The 20,457-nt window shown below is 40.9% G+C and overlaps 1 protein-coding gene across 1 annotated transcript in view; it reads left to right on the top strand.

Annotated features, from left to right (window-relative positions):
* Nucleotides 1–416: 416 nt before the first annotated feature.
* The window catches only part of qsox1 (quiescin Q6 sulfhydryl oxidase 1), a 32,989-nt gene continuing 12,948 nt past the window's right edge, over nt 417–20,457 (top strand). Inside the window, exons 1-8 of the mRNA XM_020631855.3 lie at nt 417–859; nt 1,625–1,725; nt 3,171–3,219; nt 3,488–3,593; nt 9,460–9,550; nt 9,923–10,068; nt 13,076–13,210; nt 13,287–13,416. Coding sequence (XP_020487511.2) covers nt 568–859; nt 1,625–1,725; nt 3,171–3,219; nt 3,488–3,593; nt 9,460–9,550; nt 9,923–10,068; nt 13,076–13,210; nt 13,287–13,416 — 1,050 coding nt within the window. The 5' untranslated portion in view covers nt 417–567. The remainder of the gene's footprint in view (nt 860–1,624; nt 1,726–3,170; nt 3,220–3,487; nt 3,594–9,459; nt 9,551–9,922; nt 10,069–13,075; nt 13,211–13,286; nt 13,417–20,457) is intronic.

The following is a 20,457-nucleotide window of genomic DNA, read 5'->3' as shown; positions in this document are numbered from 1 at the left end:
CAAAGTAAAGATTATTATGTTGGTAACGTTGGAGGTTATGAGGAAAATGTTTTAGTTAAAGGCTCGGGTGAAAGATCTGATGACGTTGCCCGGTGGGTGACGCTCGTTGGTTGTCATGGAGATAACTTAATTCACTGACGGATGGATGCGTGTGACGAAGATCCAAGTAGGACTCTTTTCATTCAAAACCTTGCTCCTTGGCAAGAGTACACTTTTGGTAGTAGTCATAGTTTTTATTTTGTAATTCTATTATTATTATTATTATTATTATTGTGTTTTCTATATGAGAGCCACTCACGCGTCACTGAGATCACCTCCCATCACTTTCTTGATTATATGAAACAGGTTAATGAGTGGGATGAACGCATGTGGGAGGGTGTGTCTTTATTGAGCCTTTGTATTTTGGTCAGGCACTAACTGGTCGGGAGGAGAGGGGGGGAGGACCCGTGAAGTCTGCCACTGGCCTGGAAAAGGAGACGGGAGAAAAAGCAAAAAGTTGAGTCAACTTTTGAGGCACGGAGGTCGAAACTCGCCGTCGTCAAGCTGCAGCAGCTCGGACTGACGAAGATGGCGCGGAGCTTCGGACGTGCCACGTCTCGGTTTACTCACGAAATACAAATATGCCCCAGAAAGATAGCGACATTTGCAGTTGGGTTGTGTTTCTGTCTGGTTTTTCCCTCTTTCGCGGATGCTGGACTGTACTCGGCTTCTGACCAGGTCATCGTGTTGAGTCCGGACAATGTGGACTCGGTTTTAGTGAACTCTACAGCAGCTTTGGTTGTGGAGTTTTACGCTTCATGGTGTGGACACTGTGTCAACTTTTCTCCGTATTACAAAAGCCTGGCTCGAGATATAAATGGTACGTAAGTGCAACATGTCACGTAGCTAAAGGTGTACACAGGTATATTAGTCCAGTGTACTGATACATTATGTCCACTGCGTTGTTAAGATGGTTCTACAGTGAGGGACTAATGCTCCTTAAGTCATTTTAGCCTTTATATTACATTGGTATTACACTGTATTTGATCAACTGCATAGACCAAGCTGTTGTTTTTGATCTGTTAATTGGAGCATATGATCTAATGAGTGTTTTTATTCTGCTCAGCACTGTGGCTCCATATCACATCCTCCAGCTAAGTTTTTGTTGCTGTAGCTCATGAGACAAAAGAAATATCACACACAGCCATTGTAATAAATACAAATGGGATGATGGTCAGTCAGGCCTTAGTCATGGGATTATTTCAGTCCTATGGTTTTTAATCCTGAACCGAACAGTCAGCTCCAAATCATCTCTTGTAGTGCCTTGGTCTGGTACGGTTAACCTGTTGCTCACACCTGTGTAAAATGGCAGGTTCAAATGTTGTCCTGATAAGTGTCAGTTGTCATTAGTTAGTCCACACATAAATTATGTGGAGGGTTGAAATGAAGCCCTGATTACGGATGATTTATAATATAGAAGTCAAACTGCTGTTTATTATAAAATGGCTCTGGTGTAATGCTCATTGGCACAAAATGTCAAGACCCCATCAGCAAGTCTCTCTCTCTCTCTCTCTCTCTCTCTCTCTCTCTCTCTCTCTCTCTCTCTCTCTCTCTCTCTCTCTCTCTTTATTTGATGTCTCTGCAGAGTGGAAGCCAGCTGTGGACCTGGCAGCTTTGGACTGTGCTACAGAGGTCAACATGAAGCTCTGTGTAAGATTTGGAATAACAGGATATCCCACTTTAAAGGTATTACAAAGCTGTTAAAACCACAGTGATGTTATTCTCTATTTTGGACCCAGTCAATTTTCCCAACTTTAAAAATGTCTGCCCGAATTAGATGAGATGCAAGATTACTTTAAAAGTAGACTAGTCTACATTAAGATACATCTTATTTCTTGTTCCTCCAGTCTAGGGATTTAACGGGTCACAAAGGTCATGGTTCTGTTGGGACCTCTGTTTTCGGACCACAGTCTGGTACAACTTTGGTTCAACGTGGACAAGAAACAAAAAGTACTCACCAGGATGGGACATTGTAGCTAGGTTTGGGTACTTTTAATAAATACTTCAAGCCGTTTTTGTCTACAGCCTTAAAAATGTGTTCGCTTCGGTAATGTCTTTGACCCTCTCTGCTTTCACATCCAGAGGTGTTTCTTTAAAACAGCAGAGAGAACTTGTTGGACAGCTGTTGTCCTTCTTTGAGCTCCAGTGATTGGTACCTCTGGCTGATATTCATTAGCATGTTTGATGTTTTTCCCATGACATACCACACTGTGAACCCAAAGTTTCCCCACACTACTGATTTATAGAAGCATCTAGCTCTGCAGTGTCATCCTCCTATATTCCTATTTTTCTTCTGTGTTTTGTTTCATCTGCATCTTCTTTTTTTTAAAAAAGCATTCGGCAAACATTTAGGAGCGTTAATGCCACCTGGATTGTATGATTGCCTGTCTTCTCCACTCAGACGTAGTCGTCTTACGACTGCATGCATCAAACCATACTTTACAAATACTGTTATATTTAGTATGTTTCTGTATTTTAAAAATGTAATGTGTGGATTGAATGAATAAAAATCACCTTTTGGAGGCATTGTCATTTGGAAACTTCAAAATCTGTAGAATCCACTGATTAAAAGTATTATATTTGTTTATCCCTGTGTCAGTTGTATAATTAGAGTTCAGTATAATCCTGTGTCATTATTGGGAGGAGTCTTGCTCCCTATTTTAAAGTGATTATGCATATCTAGAGCTGCACATGAAAACATGATAATGCATGTCCAAGAGTTTGTCCCCAATCTAGTTAGCGTTTGCATGATCAGCATCCACACTGTGAAGGCCTCTAGCTTGCAACATCGGCATGTGTGTTTTATATATGATCAGTCATTAGTTGTGTGTGTGTGTGTTTGCTCTGCTCACATTCCTTGTCACTCCTCGCTGTCTTCCAGCGAAAGCCGTTGAAACAAAGAGCTCCTTCTGATTCAACTCAGGATGAAGCTCCAACATCTGCGACTCATTTAAACCAGGAAGGATTTAGGGGTCAGGGCAGGCACAGGGAAAGCTGCCCCCGCCACTACCAAACATTAGACAACATGGCTTTGGTTCATTCATGGCAGTATGAGGGTCGTCTTATCGGATCTCTCTTCTCCCTCTCTCTCTCCATTCTCTGTAACCGAAACTGTCTCTTTCTCCCTATAGTTCTTCCATGCGTATTCAAATGCTGGTGCTACAGGACAACGCTTCGGAGGTACCACTTCTACTGCTGCCACTACTAAACACATGGAATCTATTGAGTTCTAATATAAATAAAGAAGCCCTCATATTAAATTACATTTCATATAGAACGTGCAGTTTCAGGATTCAGTAGGTCAGAATAGAAATATGCATGTTGATCAAAGTGATATATGTAGTTCTGTTTTTCAGCCTTAGATCAGCTTGTGCATCATTAGATACTAAAATGGCAGTTATTAGTACTTACACCCAGGTCGTCATGAGTGTTTGTCTTTGACCTCCAGTTGCACATCGTGATGTTAGGCGGCTCCGTCAGAAGGTCATAGACAAACTGGAAACCCATGCCCTAGAGCCCTGGCCCCCAGCCTGCCCCCCACTGGAGCCCACCAGGTAAACACACACACACACACACACACACACACACACACACACACACACACACACACACACACACACACACACACACACACACACACACACACACACACACACACACACACACACACACACACACACATATCTTCTGTTAAATCAGTCTTTAGAAGACTGCCTTTCTGCTTTCTTACAGTGCAGACGCTTTTCTTCTTGCTCTCTGCTTTGCTTATATTCTTTTGCTGATATCTTCTTTTTTCTAAACCTAATTTAATCGACAGCCGGTCCTGGACATTTCCAAATCCTCAGGACTATATTTTTTGATAGATACAGGAGGTCTTTAGCCATATTTTTAAAAATTTTTTACCTCTGCATCGCTACACGACTGTGGCCTGACAAGAGCACAAGCCTGTGCCGCAGCACTTTGAAACGCCGAACACAGCTAAAGCTAATCAGCAACAAGATGCCGCCCTTCTACAAGGACGATTACCAAAAACTTCTTCAGAAAATTGCAGTGCTGGAGACGAAGATGAATCGTCTAGAAGTGAATGTGGAAGTGAACGGACTGTGCGGGAATGACACCACATTACCACTAACTCAGAATAGTGGACAAGAGCAAGCTAACACACAGCAAAGGAGCACAGAGACCTCTACAATGACAAAGGTGGGCTCTGTTTTGTCTACGAATGGTAGTCCTCCTTGGAACTGTCTTGTTGCTAAGCCAAAGAAGAAATAATTTCTCTGGGAAATGGGAAGACGGATAACAGGCAGAGCACAGCGAGCTGAGATATGTGATGAGACCGGCTGGCCTGCACTACCTCCCCTGCAAAGTGCCTCTTCAACCCCTGTATCTAGAGTGACACAGCCGTGGACAGCTGCGAAAGGGAAGGTTAGAAACAAACCTCCACCACAAATGAATGTGGAACTACAGAACAGATATTACCCTCTGTTGCAGAGCCCTGGATCTTCATCTGGTTCTCCATCCTCAGACACCAGGGTAAAGACTGAAAACATATCAAAAAGTAAAAGGCTGCAGGGAAAGCTAAAGGCCGGGCTTGAAACTCTGATTGTGGGTGACTTTGCTGTTAAAGATGTACAAAGGATGTGCGGTAAAAACACAGAAGTACCGTGTTTTCCCAGAGATATGATCTCTGATTTAGCAGAAAGGATCCTGCATATTGTGGCGGAACACCCGACTGTGAAGAATGTCATACTACACATTGGGTCAAATGATGTCACAAAACAACAATCAGAAGTCTTGAAGCAGGACTTCACTGGTCTGCTGAGGATGGTCAGCCCCTTGGATGTGGATGTGTTTATCAGCGGCCCCATGCCACCAGTCAGAAGAGCAGAGGAGAGATTCAACAGGTTGTTGGCACTGAATAACTGGCTTATAACTGCATGTAATGCCCATTCAGTGAATTTTATTTAAAAATTAAAAATTTTCTGGGAATGCAGACATCTTTTTAAGGCAGATGGATTTTGCCTGAACATGTCAGGGGTGAAACTGTTCACCTCTAACCTATTTTACTCCCTGCCTCAACCATCAGTTCTCTCTGCCAAGGACAAGAGACAAAAGAAAACAGCTTTCAAGAAAGACAAAACACAGCGGGATGAAAACCTTTGTCAAGAATCACGTCTGCCAGTATCTGAGGAGAGACCTAAAGAGGAGAGACATCGGAACCAAGAGGAGGGGTCTCCATCCACCTTCGACCCCCTCACCAACACCAACACCTCGGAAGTCTCACCACCCTCGCCCCCTCGAACCCCGATCAGCTCATCATCTTCCTCCCTAATCACCCTATCTCCCTCCTCCCCCCACCTGGAGTTCCCTGACCAGATGAAGGAGCTGGTCAATGCTGGATTAAAAAGAACCCCCCGCCCTTCTCCCTTTTTCTCTTCCATAATCACCCGACGGCGCCCACTATCGCCCGTTCCGACACGGCTGTCACCCCCCCCCCCCCCCCGTCCCTCCGCGGGTGCGTCATGTTTTGTCTTCTCAGTTTGATAAGGATGAAATGCAGAACGTTCAGAGGTCAAACTGATGTGTTTTGGGTCCAGGCTGCAAGGATATCAGCAGTCATGACTCTCTCCAGGATAAGCCGGGGCCCTGAAATCTCTGTGATGATAGGTAATAGAAGAATAAAGGGGACTCTGCCAAGAAACAAAAGGCAGTTATGTGATTTTGCAAACTTCTCAAACTTGTCCTGTCCCAAAAACATTAGCAGATGAAGCTTCTAGGACCCTAAAGCTGGCTCTACTAAACATTAGATCACTGGCAGGGAAATCATTTTTAATCAATGATTTTATTATTGAGCACAAGCTTGATTTTATGTTTTTAACTGAAACTTGGTTAGATCAAAATAACAGTGCAGCTGTTCTTATCGAGTCAACCCCTCCCAACTTCAGTTTTGTAAGCGAGGCCAGAGTGCATAAGAGAGGAGGAGGAGTAGTTGCAGTTTTGTTTAATGACTCCTTCCGATGTAAGCAATTATCTTTTGGAAATTTAGCTTCTTTTGAATATGTGGCCCTTCAGTCCACCCCCAGAGCCATGTTCCTAAATATTTACATGCCACCTAAATACTGTGCAAACTTTTTTGATGATTTCACTGAACTGCTGTCTGTAATCTGTATTGACTTTGACTGTGTTATTATTGTTGGTGATTTTAACATCCATGTTGATAAACCCCAGGACAGAGGGACCAAAGAACTGTTTCTCACTCTTGATAGCTTTGGGCTGACTCAGCACGTGACAGAGCCCACACACACGAGAGTACTATGTCAGTGTACAAAAGTATTAAAACAAAAGTGATCACAAAACGGTGTATCACTGAAACACCAGTGAAATATTTAACTAGGTTTTCTCTTCCACAGCTGCCCTGTCCTGGGGCTCAGTCAGTGAGTTGGTAGATAACTTAAATTCTAAAATCACAAATGTTATTGATTCCATTGCTCCCACTAAGGTGAAGGTTGTCCCCGGGTAAGAAAAAATCTCCATGGAGAAATTCGACACTGGTAAGAAACGGAAAAAGAGATTGTCGAAAAGCTGAACGCAGGTGGCGTAAAACTAATCTCCAGATTCATTATGACATCTACAAAGAGAGATTTCACACTTATAATTCACAACTGAGGAATGCAAGGCAATCTTTCTTCTCTGACATCATCACCAGAAACAATAATAATGCTTGTGCCCTGTTTGCTACTGTCGACAGGCTAACAAACCCTCCTGTGTCAATAGCATCTGAATTTCATTCTACCAGGGCCTGTAATACATTTTCCACCTTCCTACTGAAAAAATCCAGAAAATTAGACAAACTGTCAGTAACTCATCATCAGGATCGGGATATGTGCTGTGTCCATTTAAAACCAACCTAAGCACCATGACACAATTTAATCAAATCAACCTTAAAAGCCTGGAGGACATTATACAGCAATTAAATTCCTCCTCCGGCTGTCTTGATATTCTGCAAACAGGTTTTTTCAAAAAAGTTTCCCAAGTCATGGCTCCAGATCTGTTACAAACTGTAAACCTGTCTCTTCTCTCAGGTGTCTTCCCACAGGCCCCCCAGCAGTCATCCAGCCACTATTAAAAAAGAACAATCTAGACAAGCCAATAATGAACAATTACAGGCCTATATGAAATCTTCCTTTTTTAAGTAAAATAATCGAAAAAGCTGTTTTTCAACAGTTAAATAACTTCTTGACATTGAGTGACTGTTTCGATGTCTTCCAGTCAGGTTTTAGACAAAATCACAGCACTGAGACAGCTCTGGTTAAAGTGTTTAATGACATCCGTTTAAACACAGACAGTGGCAGAACCTCAGTCTTAGTTTTACTTGAGCTCAGTGCTACGTTCGACACAGTTGACCACAATATATTACTCGACCGACTGGGAAACTTGGTGGGAGTTTCTGGCACAGTACTAAACTGGTTTGAATCCTACTTAAAGGACAGGGACTTCTTCGTGTCTATAGGTAGCTTCAAATCTGAGCAAACAAAAATTACTTGTGGAGTTCCCCAAGGTTCCATCCTGGGGCCTCTTCTGTTTAACCTCTACATGCTCCCACTAGCTCAGATTATAAAAAACAATAAAATAAGTTATCATAACTACGCAGACGACACACAAATATATTACAATGTCACCAGGCAACCATGGTCCCATGAAAGCACTGGGTAAATGCATAGAGCAAATCAATGAGTGGATGTGCAAAAATTTTCTCCAGCTAAACAAAGACAAACCTGAGGTTGTTGTTTTTGGAGCAAAGGAGGGGCGACTAAGAGTCAGCAATCAGCTTCAGTCAGTAAGACTTAAAACCACAGACCAGGCAAGAAATCTGGGCGTAGTGATGGACTCAGACCTCAATTTTAAAAGCCACATTAAGACAATTACAAAATCAGCCTACTATCACCTGAAGAACATATCAAGAATTAGAGGACTTATGTCCCAGCAGGACCTGGAAAAACTTGTCCATGCTTTTATCTTCAGTCGTCTTGATTACTGTAACAGTGTCTTTACAGGTCTGCCTAAAAATCAGTCAGACAACTGCAGCTGATCCAGAACGCTGCTGCTGGAGTCCTCACCAAAACCAAGAAAATGGATAACATCAGTCCAGTTCTGAGGTCCTTTCACTGGCTCCCAGTCTGTCAGAGAATAGACTTTAAAATCCTGCTGCATGGTTTATAAAGCGCTTAAAGGTTTAGGGCCAAAATACATTAGTGACCTCCTGATTAATTACAAACCATCCAGACCGCTCAGGTCGTCTGGGACAGGTCTGCTCTCTGTCCTCTCTTTTTATATTTTAACTTTATTTATTTCAATTAATTTAATTAGAATTATTTTTATTTGAACATATGTTCATTTAAATTTTCTATTTTAATGTTTCTTTTCTTTCCTCTGTCATGATGCTTTTGATGTCTTGTGTGACGCACTTTGAATTGCCTTGTTGTTGAAATGTGCTATATAAATAAACTTGCCTTGCCTTTTAAAGTACTTCACTCAAAAACAATGCCAAAAACAGAAGTGCCTTAATCTGCAGTTTTCCAGATGTCCACTTGAGGCTAGCTCCAAATGTAAGTGAACCACTTAAAAAGCTTGATGTTCAAATACAGCAGACATTACCTGTTTACAATCTGCGACAACAAACTGTTCTGATCGCTTTCACAAATTTCTTCATCAGAACTGTAAGGGGCCAAATGATTTATAAAACTTCTGTTTTAAAACATATTAATGCTTATAGTTACACATGATTTGGGTTATTGTCACTTTAAGTGACAGGTGGGGCGTTCTACATGTCTGTCCACAAGGCATTGGCTCTGATTATTCCTGTCACTATACTTGGCATCCTGTTGAACCAGCCCGTAAAAAATATTGTCACTGCAAGCTTAACATGCCATACACATTTTTTTCATTTATTCATATAATGCCAAACTTTGTGTATTTCAGTTTCATGGTTAGATTTCTTTTTTTCCTTTATCTTTTGTTGCAGTTTTTTTTTTTTTGGTCTGTGAAAAACTCATGGATAACATGATTTATATATAACATGACTTATGAGATAATGAGAGAACCAGCCAGTTTTCCTGCATCATGTCAGATATTCCTTATTGAAGCTGTTTTTTGAAAGGATCAATGATCCTTAAAGGCTGTGACAAGGATGCTCAATTGCAATCTTAAAGTGTTGCTGTTTGCATTAGGCACAGGTATACATATATTTATTTCTGTTCTATTTTTCTTTTTAACCGCTGACAAATTACCTCTCAAAATAAAAGGAGTCCAAAGGAAAATGTTTGTGTTTGAGTGGAATCCAGTCACCTGTCGGGTAGAATAATCTGACAGTAAATGTTTGACTCATCAACTTGGACTTTCTTTGTGCTCCTCTTTCTCCAGTGAAGCGGAGCTTGTCAGCTTCTTTGAGACCAACAACGTTCAACACCTCGCTCTGATCTTTGAGGAAGCTGGATCCTTTATCGGCCGAGAGGTATCAGTCCATGTTTCCTTCAGCCTGAGCTCTGTGTTTCTTACTTCTGTGGAATATGTTTTATTGTAGTCAGCAGAAGAGACATAGTTTTAAAATGACTGAATAAATTTCACTCCATCCATGTCCAGGTAGCATCACAGAAGTAAAAGAAAAACTTTCCTCTGGCTGACTTTTATGACTTTAACAAAGAAGTGATTTTTTGTGTGTGTCAAAATAAGCTGATGTATCGATTGTTTGAAAGAATAATTTCCCTGGTGCTCTGTGATTGGAAATAATTACATTTCAAAGACGAACAGGACATCAGTAAATAACATGAAAGTTAACATGACGTCAATCTTTATTTTATTGTGTGTTACCATTACATTTCTAAAGGTCACCCTGGACCTATTGCAGTTTGAGAACGTAGCTGTGCGGAGAGTCCTGAGCACTGAGGCAGGTCTGGTGTCCACACTGGGAGTGACTGAGTTTCCATCCTGCTACCTTTACTTTCCTGGAGGCAACTTCACCCGACTCAAAGTGTGAGTATCTGTGCCCTTCAACTGCGGAAAATCCTGAATGCTTATATAACAATCTCCATGGACCTTGATTTGTCAAACAAGTTCATTAAAGCTTCTACGACTGCTTTTACAAACATCCGCCAGGCCTACTTCTCTGTTAAAGGGTGTGCTGTGTTAGTTTACAATACAATTATAAAACAGCTGATGCAAGTCGTGTTTTTCTTTTCGTGTAGACGATGTTGAAAACGTGTTAAATTGTGGGATACATCGGCCTTTCTCCACCATGGCCTTAACATTTGAAAATCTGTCACCATAGCCACACTTAGCTTTACCATTCTTTTAGAGAAATGTCCTTTTTTTAATTAGACACAATTTAAAAAATAACTCTGCTCACCCATGCTTCCCTGTGTTTTAGCCTCAGAAGGCATAGTTCAGCGATCACATAGGTGTGTATGGACTTTGCATGAGTGACATCTGTCTGACCCTTGTATCACATTTGTTTTAAACCTTAAAGCTCACTGTCAGACCAAAATTCCTTCCCAATTAATTTCTATGTGGAGCTCTGGCAAACTTTCCCCCAAGCATGGGTGTTTCTCTTTTAGTCTGACATTTTAAACAACTGTGTGGGTGGGTGCATTTTAACTTTACTACAGTCTGTGTTTTTTAAACACAATAAAAAACAGCAGTTTGTGTAATGCAGTGAAGGATTGTGCTACATTTTGTGGTGTTGTGCTGCTAATGAGGATTACAGGAGGATTCAGTCAGTGCCCATGAAGAGTCTCTATCTGAAAGTTTATTAGAACACTTCTTTGCGCAGCAGCTGCTTTGGGATGGTTCTTCACATGACAAACCTTCTATGTAAACATGCAAATATCAGAGGGCAGATAGGGACATGAACATTTGGCTGAGCAGTAACAAGCACCACCTCCAACAGGATGAAACAATGCCATTTATCTTCACTTAACAACGTGCAGAATTGAATTTGTGCTCTGTAATGTGCAAGACAGCACAATGGTTCAAAGTACAATGAAGAACAGTAATGCTACTGTTCGTCTTGTATTTCTCCTTTCAGCACGGTCTGAGAGCAACACACAGCATAGGTTTGTTTGAATAGTGCACAAAGCTTTTACTGCAAGATGTTCAACATTATTGTTTGCATTTATATATGTACGTTTAGGAAATGATACTTTTCCAGCCTTAGTTTTTCAAATAAACGGATACAGAAGGCTCTAAGAATCCAAAGAGGATTCAAACTGTTTTCTTTTATATCAAACAGGAGAATGGGATTGGAAGGTATAAGGAATGCATTATATAATTTTGTATACATCGTAACAACATGTCAAACTTTTTACAGTAATTTCCATTTAGCTTGATCAGAAATACACAAACACCAAGTGTATCTTCCTTTGTTTCTATTGTTCCTGAGGTGACGACTTTGCTTTCCACAGAAAACCTTCATTATCTAAACCCTATTCATGAGAATACTTTTAAACATCTGGACTCTTAATGGGATCAGAGCATCAAAATCGCTCCCATTATTCACTTTCATAAAGCATCTCTGATCATTTCTCAGCCTGCAAATTCATCTGCTGTTCTCTACCTCTTTGTTTGGCTGTTTCAATAACTTGGCATGCAAAGAGGACTCTTTTTAGTTGACAAATGCAAAAAGGGAATGATTTATTGCTGATTTATTTATTCACCCTCCATCTCTCCCCTTCCAACCCCCCTCATCTCCATCACTGTACAGAGAGGAGGTTTTTTAATTTCTTGCATGAAAACAATGCCATTGCTTTTCTGGCTTCACCTGCCAAACAAGCCCCCAACCACACACGGCGACAGATGGCCTCCCATCATCGCTGAATGTCTGATTGATCCTGGGAGAGCAGGGGGTGCGTGCATGTGTGTGTGTGCGTGTGTGTGTGTGGTTGAGAGCGTACAGGGGCGTCTCATATCCGTCATGCATGTAATGTGTGCTGGTCCCAGGTGAATGCATTCCCTCCCAGCCCACCCTGATGCCTGCTTGCCTGCCCGCCAGCCCCTGGGATCGCTGGATGAATGGCTCTCCCTCCACATCTGTACACTCCCACCAGACACGCAGGTGTAATTGAGTCCCAGGCTGGTGTGAGTGAGCGTGAGCCCGGAGTATCCATCCTCCTTATTACCATTCCTGCTCCAGTTTTTACGATGCCCACCCTTTCTCTCTCTCTCTTCCCCTGACAAGTGGGGAAAGCAAATGAGAGGAGGATGTGAGAGGTGGAAGGGCATAGAAAGGGAGAGAGGGAGAGAGAAAGAGAGAGCAGTGACTCCAGTTGCAGTGTTATCACACGACTTAATGATCGGCAATCTCTCACTCTCAGTTCCACGATACTCTGGCACCATCTGCTCAGTATTTGAAATGCATTCCCGTAAGTGTGTAAAATATACGGCTGAAAATCACTGGTCATAAAACATTTGTTTTAAGAGCTGCTTACAGCTGAAACAAAATGTGGAATTAAAAAAGGGTCTTTGTATGAGGTTCTTGCTGGTTTAAAGTAAGCCCTTGACAATTAAGTGTACAAACTACATGCACGCAGTGTAACAAAATGTTTTGGAAAGCCAAACAATGTTTACATGTGATAACAAAACATGTCGGTATTCTGCGACACATACATGTTTTTGTGACCTTGCTGCAGAGATGTGGTCCCATTCAGACACAACAGCATTAAAGTTGTTTCCATGATTTTGGGTGAAAATGTCGGTTTTGCATTCAGCTCTTTTCTGCTTGTCACAAAGGAGTTTTATGAGGGAGATGTGGAATTCTGTTCAGATTAATGGAAGAAATCTTTATGGACCATTCTTTATAAATTGGGTCTGTGCTAAAGTGTTGCCATAAAGTAGAAATTACTAAAGGGAGCAAAAAAGGAGCATTCAAATATTAATAAATTGGAACCACCTGTTGAAAACTAAATGATACTTTGGTATATAGTTTATAATAAATGTAATTTCAAATGCTCAAAGGATCTATCTTACTTGTCTTTCTCTCCCTCAGCAACATCGAGGCTCGTACTTTCTACTCTTACGCCCTCCAGAGGCTTCCTGGAGTGGTGAGATCAGGGAAGCCTCCACCAGACTTTAAAGACGTCCGCACCAACACCACACAGGAGTCCTGGAGACCCTTTAACAAGTGAATACAAATACTAAACTATCTTTCTCTGCTCAGTCTTGTCATTTGCTCACATGAAGTTTGCTATTGTGCTCAGGTCCAGGGTGTACATGGCAGACCTGGAGTCCACGCTGCACCACTCTTTGCGTCTGGAGCTAGCTGCTCATTCTGTCATCAAAGGAGAGAGCCTGATTTCTCTGAAGAACTACATCTCTGTCCTGGTTAAGGTAAAGCCACAATGGAGAGCACTGTCTACAGACACACTGCAAACACACACCCAAATGATATACATATTTTACAGCTCATTGTTTAATAAAAAAAATATACATATCGTGTTTCTCAGTGTTTATTTGAGATTTTAGAGATAAAGCAAAATGATTAAAATAGATAACACAATCAGCAATACAAAATCCACAGAAGACATCTAATAAAAAACACGCCATCATTTTGCATTAGGTAAACACTTATTTTCCCTTTGTGCATAATGAGTAGCTCTTTTATTTTTCCCTATCTTACTCTTTACTTTCTTAGGAAAGAATAGATCGCTAAGTTTTTTACTTAGTAGAAATTAGTCAGAGGATAAAATTGTAGAACCCTTTGCTCCAAAGAAAGCATGAACAACCACAGGCAGCAGCACAATGTGTAGTAACAGCGTGTGGACAGCAGGTGGAGAGTGAGACAGCAGAATGTGTGTTAACGCAGCACATTGGAGCTGTTGTTTTCTGCCTGTGGCTTAAAGTTCCCTCTTCATAAAAGATATACCGTCAAATCTATTTGCATCATTAGGCAAAGTTAACCATTCAGTTGTTTGGACAGATGCACTTTGTTTTCCACCGACAAACCCATGCACACTTATTCACATCACTGAAAGCCAGAGCGGACGCCATTGACTTGTGCAGGAGCACAAAGACTCTCTTGGGTATTGTTGACCCTCTTGATGTTGGCTCCCAGGGGGATTGAAGCGTGGCTGCCAACCACTCGCTGCACATAGACTTTACACAGACTGATAACTAGCAAGCCTTGGATAACAGAACCCCAACACCTTCCTTCTTTTTTGTACAATATTTCTGTGTATGATTTCCGAATGAATCTCTGTAAAGACTTGTGAATGTGACAGCCCTCTATTCCTAAACACCCGACCACCTGAATCCTCTTTAAACCTGTCGAACCTTTTCCAACCACTGCTATGGCTCACTTTTCCATTTAATTTTGCTTTCTTTTTAAATGTTTCCACTGGGTTTATATTTCTTTGATGGATCAGCTTCCATAGTTTACCTGCTTCATGCTTTCTTATACTACTTATCACATGCTCGCCTTGTTCCCTCTTTTCATCCTGTCTCGCTGAAGTGTGCCGGCCATGCAAACATGTTGTGATGATGAGGCCTGACCTGCTAGCCCTGTCCCTATTGGCGACACAGCAGGCTGTCTCGCTGCCCGAGTCTGCCACCAATCTCTCTGATTATATCTCACTCTCTAGGGAGGCATTGTAGCAAGCGTGTGTCAGTGCTGGAGTGTGTATGAGCCTGTAAGTGTGTTTGTGTGTGTGTGTGTGTGTGGGGGGGGGGAGGCAGAGCACAGTGGTCTCCCATTAGCTCCAGCTTGTTTAGTCAATAGCAGCAGGTCCCTGTGGTATTTTTAGCCTGCACCCCTACCAAAATGGCCCAGGCGCTCAGTAGGACTTTGTGTAGCTGAGGAGGCCGTCATTGTTGGGGCTGACTTGTGACAGTCCTCGTTGTCGTTTGACTGAGCGATCTCAGTACAAAGAGGCTGAATCCTTTCAGTCAGTCGGCTTGTTAGAGACACTTCATGTATTAGAAGCAAGCTGAAACTGAAGGCTCGTAGGCAATAATCATGGTAATAGGAAATGCTTATGAGCCTCTTCTTGATCCTCTCAAATCAAGTGTCTACAATTGTAGTTAAAATGCTGAAAATGTAATTTGTTTTCTTTTTTTAGTTTTTGGTCATTTGAAAATGGGTTCAATGAAGAAATGTACTGGCTGTAAAAACGTTCTGTCTTCCTGATAACTGACACATTATGTAAAAAGTGACACACTGAACCACTGAGTCGTTTGATTAAATTAGATTAGAGAGAGAAAGTGAGTCATAACACTGTTACCTCAGTGCGACTGTCATCACTAAACACTGGTGACACATTTTCCAACTCATGACGCACTTTTTCGTTCTGGACAAATAAAATAATAAGTGCTTTTTATTTGGGTAAATAAAGGTGTGTATGTACATGACACTGCCCTAAATTGTCGGGGCTGCTGCTCGTTATTATGTTATCGTTATTATTATCAGTTCATTTGAGGATTATTCCCTTTTTTGGATACTAGTAACGTTTATTTTTTGCTACAATTGGATATTCCCCAGATAAGTTTTAAATTGTCAGACAGATATTTGCTTCTCTATTGTAGAAAGGAGGGAAAAGGCACAAATACTCACATTTGAGAGGCTTGTTTATTCAAATCTTCACTAGCTTTGAGTACAAATGAATCAAAACAGTGAACCGCAAATAATCTGGATACAGGAAAAGTCCATGTATGGATTAGTTTATATTAATCTCCTTGTGTTGTAATATTTAGTGGTTCTCTGTTTTGTCTAAGAATTGTAATTCCTTCCTTTTCATATCCTGCATCTCAATCCAAACATGTAAACAGAAGAATTGTTTGGTTTTCCTTTTTTTTCCTCCTTTGGACCCAGCCGTTATATTACTAGATTGACTGTCTTGTCAGGCTGAAGCCGGATTTATGAATCCTCTACATATGAGGATTAAAAAAGTGGATCTTGCGAAGCATGAGAGCATTACAGCAAGGTTTTTAAGGATTACACCTCTATCCTGCTTTTCTTGAAGGAGCCCTTCAGCCCAGAGGGGCCGAGGAATAAAACAAAGAATTAAGGGGGGGCGGGTAGTCTAAAGGGACACAGCCTTGGCACTCAGTCTAAAATGTTTGCTTATTACCAAACATGCTAAGTGTTTTTTAGTGAGCCCAACTGTACATGTAATCATGGATGTTAAAACAAATTTCATAATCAGATCCTTCTAACAAATGTTGATTCATTTGGCTTTTTTAAGCAGTGGTTTACAGTCAGTGACAGTAAAAAACAAAAACAAGTTTTGCCTTGTTTCTATTATGTGGCACGTGTACACAGGCCCTGCTGAAGCCAACAGATGCCTCCCTCTCGGGACCCTCACCACAAGGAGCTTGTGGTTTCTCAAGTGCTGCTGATACTAATCGGATCAGGGATGACATATTGCCGGGGTGAAGGGGATTGTCATGGTCCAACTGGGACAGGGGCAGGAGCGACATAGGGTTAGACGAGGGACTGTGTGTGTGTGTGTGTGTGTGTGTGTGTGTGTGTGTGTGTGTGTGTGTGTGTGTGTGTGTGTGTGTGTGTGTGTGTGTGTGTGTGTGTGTGTGTGTGTGTGTGTGTGTGTGTGTGTGTGTGTGTGTGTGTGTTTGTTTGTTTTCTCAAGATAGAGGCAACACCACTAGACAATACCACAGTGGAAGATCAGAATCATCACTGGAATTAAAACAGTTTGGATGTTAGATATATGATTAATGTTTTAAAGGACATGTCTTTGTTCCACCAGGACATGCCATCTAACACTAAACATAAAATCATTAAGGCAAATTAAAAAAATGATAAGTTAAAATATTATTATAAGTTTCTTATATGAACTAAAAGTCACACATGAGACAATAAAATATATCTACAATTCAAATATATAAATACTTAGTGTACAAATATGGATTGTATTGTCTCATTATAATTAAAAATAATTTCAGAATATAATATATTCAAATGTAACTATTTCCTGTACAAAAATTCACATTGTGTTTTTCTTATTATATTTATAAAGTGTCTATTTTAAAATAGGAACAGTTTGTTCCTAATGTGTCATCTGAAAGGTATCATTGAACTCCTTAACACTGACACTGCTGCCATAGCATAGTGTAACCCTAATGCCTAACCTCAGCATTATTTACAGAGGTAAGTGTACTGTAGGTTCATTTAAATGGTGAAAATAGTTTTTTGTGACACTTTTCTGACCTCCCCTTCTTCATGACCACTTGAGATGATTTAAACTTACTACTCGATATGAATGTTCAACACAGTGTAGGACATGATCTTACAATGCTTGTCACTGTTTTGCTCTTTAAATTGACGTTTTATATATATTACATTTGACAGGCTGATTTACTTTGTGTATCATCAAAGATTAAAGTCAGAGAGTCTGACAGGGAGGTACAGAGTAAGAGAAATAAATGTAAGGTAAGACAAAGTATGATAAAAGCAGAGCAACATGACACTGACTGATGTCTGAGTCCGAACAGACTCTTTGTAGACTTCAGTGTGGTTCAACAACCTTTGTGTTAAAGGGCGATCAGCAGGCCCGAGGAGCTCATGAATAGTGTTGCTTTGGTGATGCTGAGTTAAACCCATTAGTTGGAAACACCTGCGTTTTCTCTTCTGCTTAAATTCATATGACTGTTTAATGAGCTTTTCTGACTGGTTGGCATCTAGACCTCCGATCCAGACCTAAACCTATTATATCACTCTCCCAGCAGTGAGCTGCACATGTTGCAGGCCTTTGTCTGCTTCTCCTTTAATGTTGTGTGGGAAATATTGTATTGATATCCGTTATAGTATGTATAGTATAGTGTATATAATATGCATAGTTTAATCCACTCTGATTTTTTTAAATGACTCGTACTTTTGATTCTTAGTTCTGTAAGGGAGCCATCTTTGTGCCGGTTTTCACTGGATGAGTCAAGTCTCACACAAGAATAGCACATTTTTAAGGAAATAAAGTTAGATCATCCAGTGGTTTAAACTTTTATGTCAAAATACAGAAATGTGGAAATTCAGGTTTTTATCACACATTGTTCTGCCGGCCAAGTGGATGGAGGGTGAAAGATTCCTGGCGGAGTACTCTGGTGTACATGACGGGTCACAAACAGAGCGGGACTGTTAGCCTTGGACCAGGAGGTCTTAGCAAATCACTGGGGGTCTGGTTAAGTGGTCAGGGTGTAACACGCTGATCCTGTTAAAAGTGATGAATAGATGGCTGAGCCAGAGCCTGAGAGGTGTGTGTGTTTCTGTGGATGTGTTGTGTCTGTGTGTTAGTGTGAGAAAGTTCACCATTGTGTTGAGACGTATTAAGAAGGACAAATGGTGGAAGACAATTGTTCAATATGTCCACATGTCGCTGACAATCTGTGTGTCCGGTTTTCTCTCTTTTTTTAGGAATTGTCTTTTTTGTCTTAGATGCACACTGGCCAAAGGAAAAGTGGAATGATGCTTTTACCTCATTGTTTACAGTATTAAAGATGACAAACCATACTGCCATGTCAAGCCAAAAAGCAATACACAGAGTTACAGAAAATGAATTGACCACCAGTAAATGATTTGCCATTTACTTTGTTGGTGTATGGCTTAAATATGTCTTTTTTTATTTTGGCAATAAAGCCTAAATATGCTGTAGCCAGTTTATCGATATGAAACTGTTATGCTTTCTTTTTAACCTAAAAGATCAAAACTGTGTATGTGTTTCTTGTAGAAAGTTGGTTTGACAAAAATAAGATGTTTGAAGTTGTCATCTTTGTGTCTGGGAAAGCATAACTAGACTAGATTTTCATCAATTATTTAAAATAAAAAAAATCAGCTGACCAATCGATGATGAAATACAAAATTATACCTGCGGGCCTAGGCAAAAGTTACCGTGGAAGAGGTCTTTTTGCTGTTTGTTTACGTCTTGGAAAAAAAAGTGTATCCCTCTGTATTGTGTATTTCTGGGAATAGGACCATTATTATCAACCATGAGGCTTAAAGTGAGAATAGAAAACACATTTAGATGAAATGTTTTTAAGCACTCTTCTCTCTTTTATCGTCTGAACACTAAGGAAATCATTAGTTTCTTTTGTCAGTAAAGACATGTTTGCCTGTGTCTGTCTTTACTCTGTCATCACTGGTCTCAGACATACATCAGCTGGATTTCCTCTTTCTCCTCAGGTTGCCCACGCTGCTAGCTACAGTGTTGTGTTTCATCCCAGTTGTGGTTGCTACCATGGTACTTTGTAAAGACGTAAATACAGAGCAGGGGAAAGCATTGAGTACTCAGGTAACTACGTGGTTGTTAGTGGCTTAGGAAATGGATCTTAAAGGAGGAAGAAGCTTAAGCGCAACTGCACGCTCATTTACTCACTTTCTTTGGAGGGGCTGAGAGGAAAAACACGCAGACTACCATTTTTTGCAGCAGCTAAAGCGTGGGAACAAATATTGTTAAGGATGAGTCGCCTGCTGATAATCCTGACACTACATTTTCTCCTAAATAGAATAGAATATGAATTTTTAAAAATCACAGATAACATTAAAATAACAATATTAAAACAATAGTGAAATGCACTGTAGTCTAAACGCTCTCAAACAAAGAAAGTGTCAAATAGTGTAAAGCAGTTATAACATCAATTAACAGTGATAAATAGTATAAAAGTGCTGGTTGTTGGTTTGGGGGGGGGGCTGCTAAGCTCAGCAACTTATGTCTTCAGTCTCTCTTAGGGTTGGGGAGGGTGGGGGGAGATACATTTTAGAGCCTGTAGAAAGAAAATGTTTCTCAGTCTGTTAGTGTTTGTTAGAACCAATCCAAAATCACCCGCTCTGCTGCCCTCACCAGCTGCTGTAGGTCCCTCCTGTCCTCTGCTGTGCAGCAGTAGGCCGATATGAGATGAGATGTGAACCCTGAGGAACTTGAACCCTCTACCTTCACTACCTCCTCCCCACATATCCAGAGGACAGAGTGTTCAGTATGCCTTGATTTCCTGAAGTTCACTATCATTTATTTGGTTGTGTATAAGTCCAGGTTGTTATGGGAACACCATTGTACCAGATGTTGTAAGCTGTCTCTGTTATTAGTTATCAGTCCTACTATGGGGGCGTCATTGACAAACATGACAATAGTGTTGGTGGAGTGAATAGGGGACGAGGGAGTAGAGGACGGGACTGAGGACACATACCTGCAGTTACTGTGTTCAGGACCAGAGTGGACGAGGTGTGGTCTCCAATCCTCACACTTTGGGGTCCAATATCCACATACACAGGCAACCGCTTAAGGCCAGTTCGCTCAATTTTTACATCAATTTATGATGAATGATGGTATTGAAAACAAACTAAACTCAACAAACAGCATCTTCACATATGTGTTCTTATGGTCTAAATGATGGCTGTGTGAAGTGCTGTTATAATCTCATCTTCTGTTGATC

This window comes from Labrus bergylta, chromosome 6 (genome assembly GCF_963930695.1).
Source record: "Labrus bergylta chromosome 6, fLabBer1.1, whole genome shotgun sequence".
Classification (NCBI taxonomy): domain Eukaryota; kingdom Metazoa; phylum Chordata; class Actinopteri; order Labriformes; family Labridae; genus Labrus; species Labrus bergylta.
This window is presented reverse-complemented; position numbering and strand designations above follow the sequence as displayed.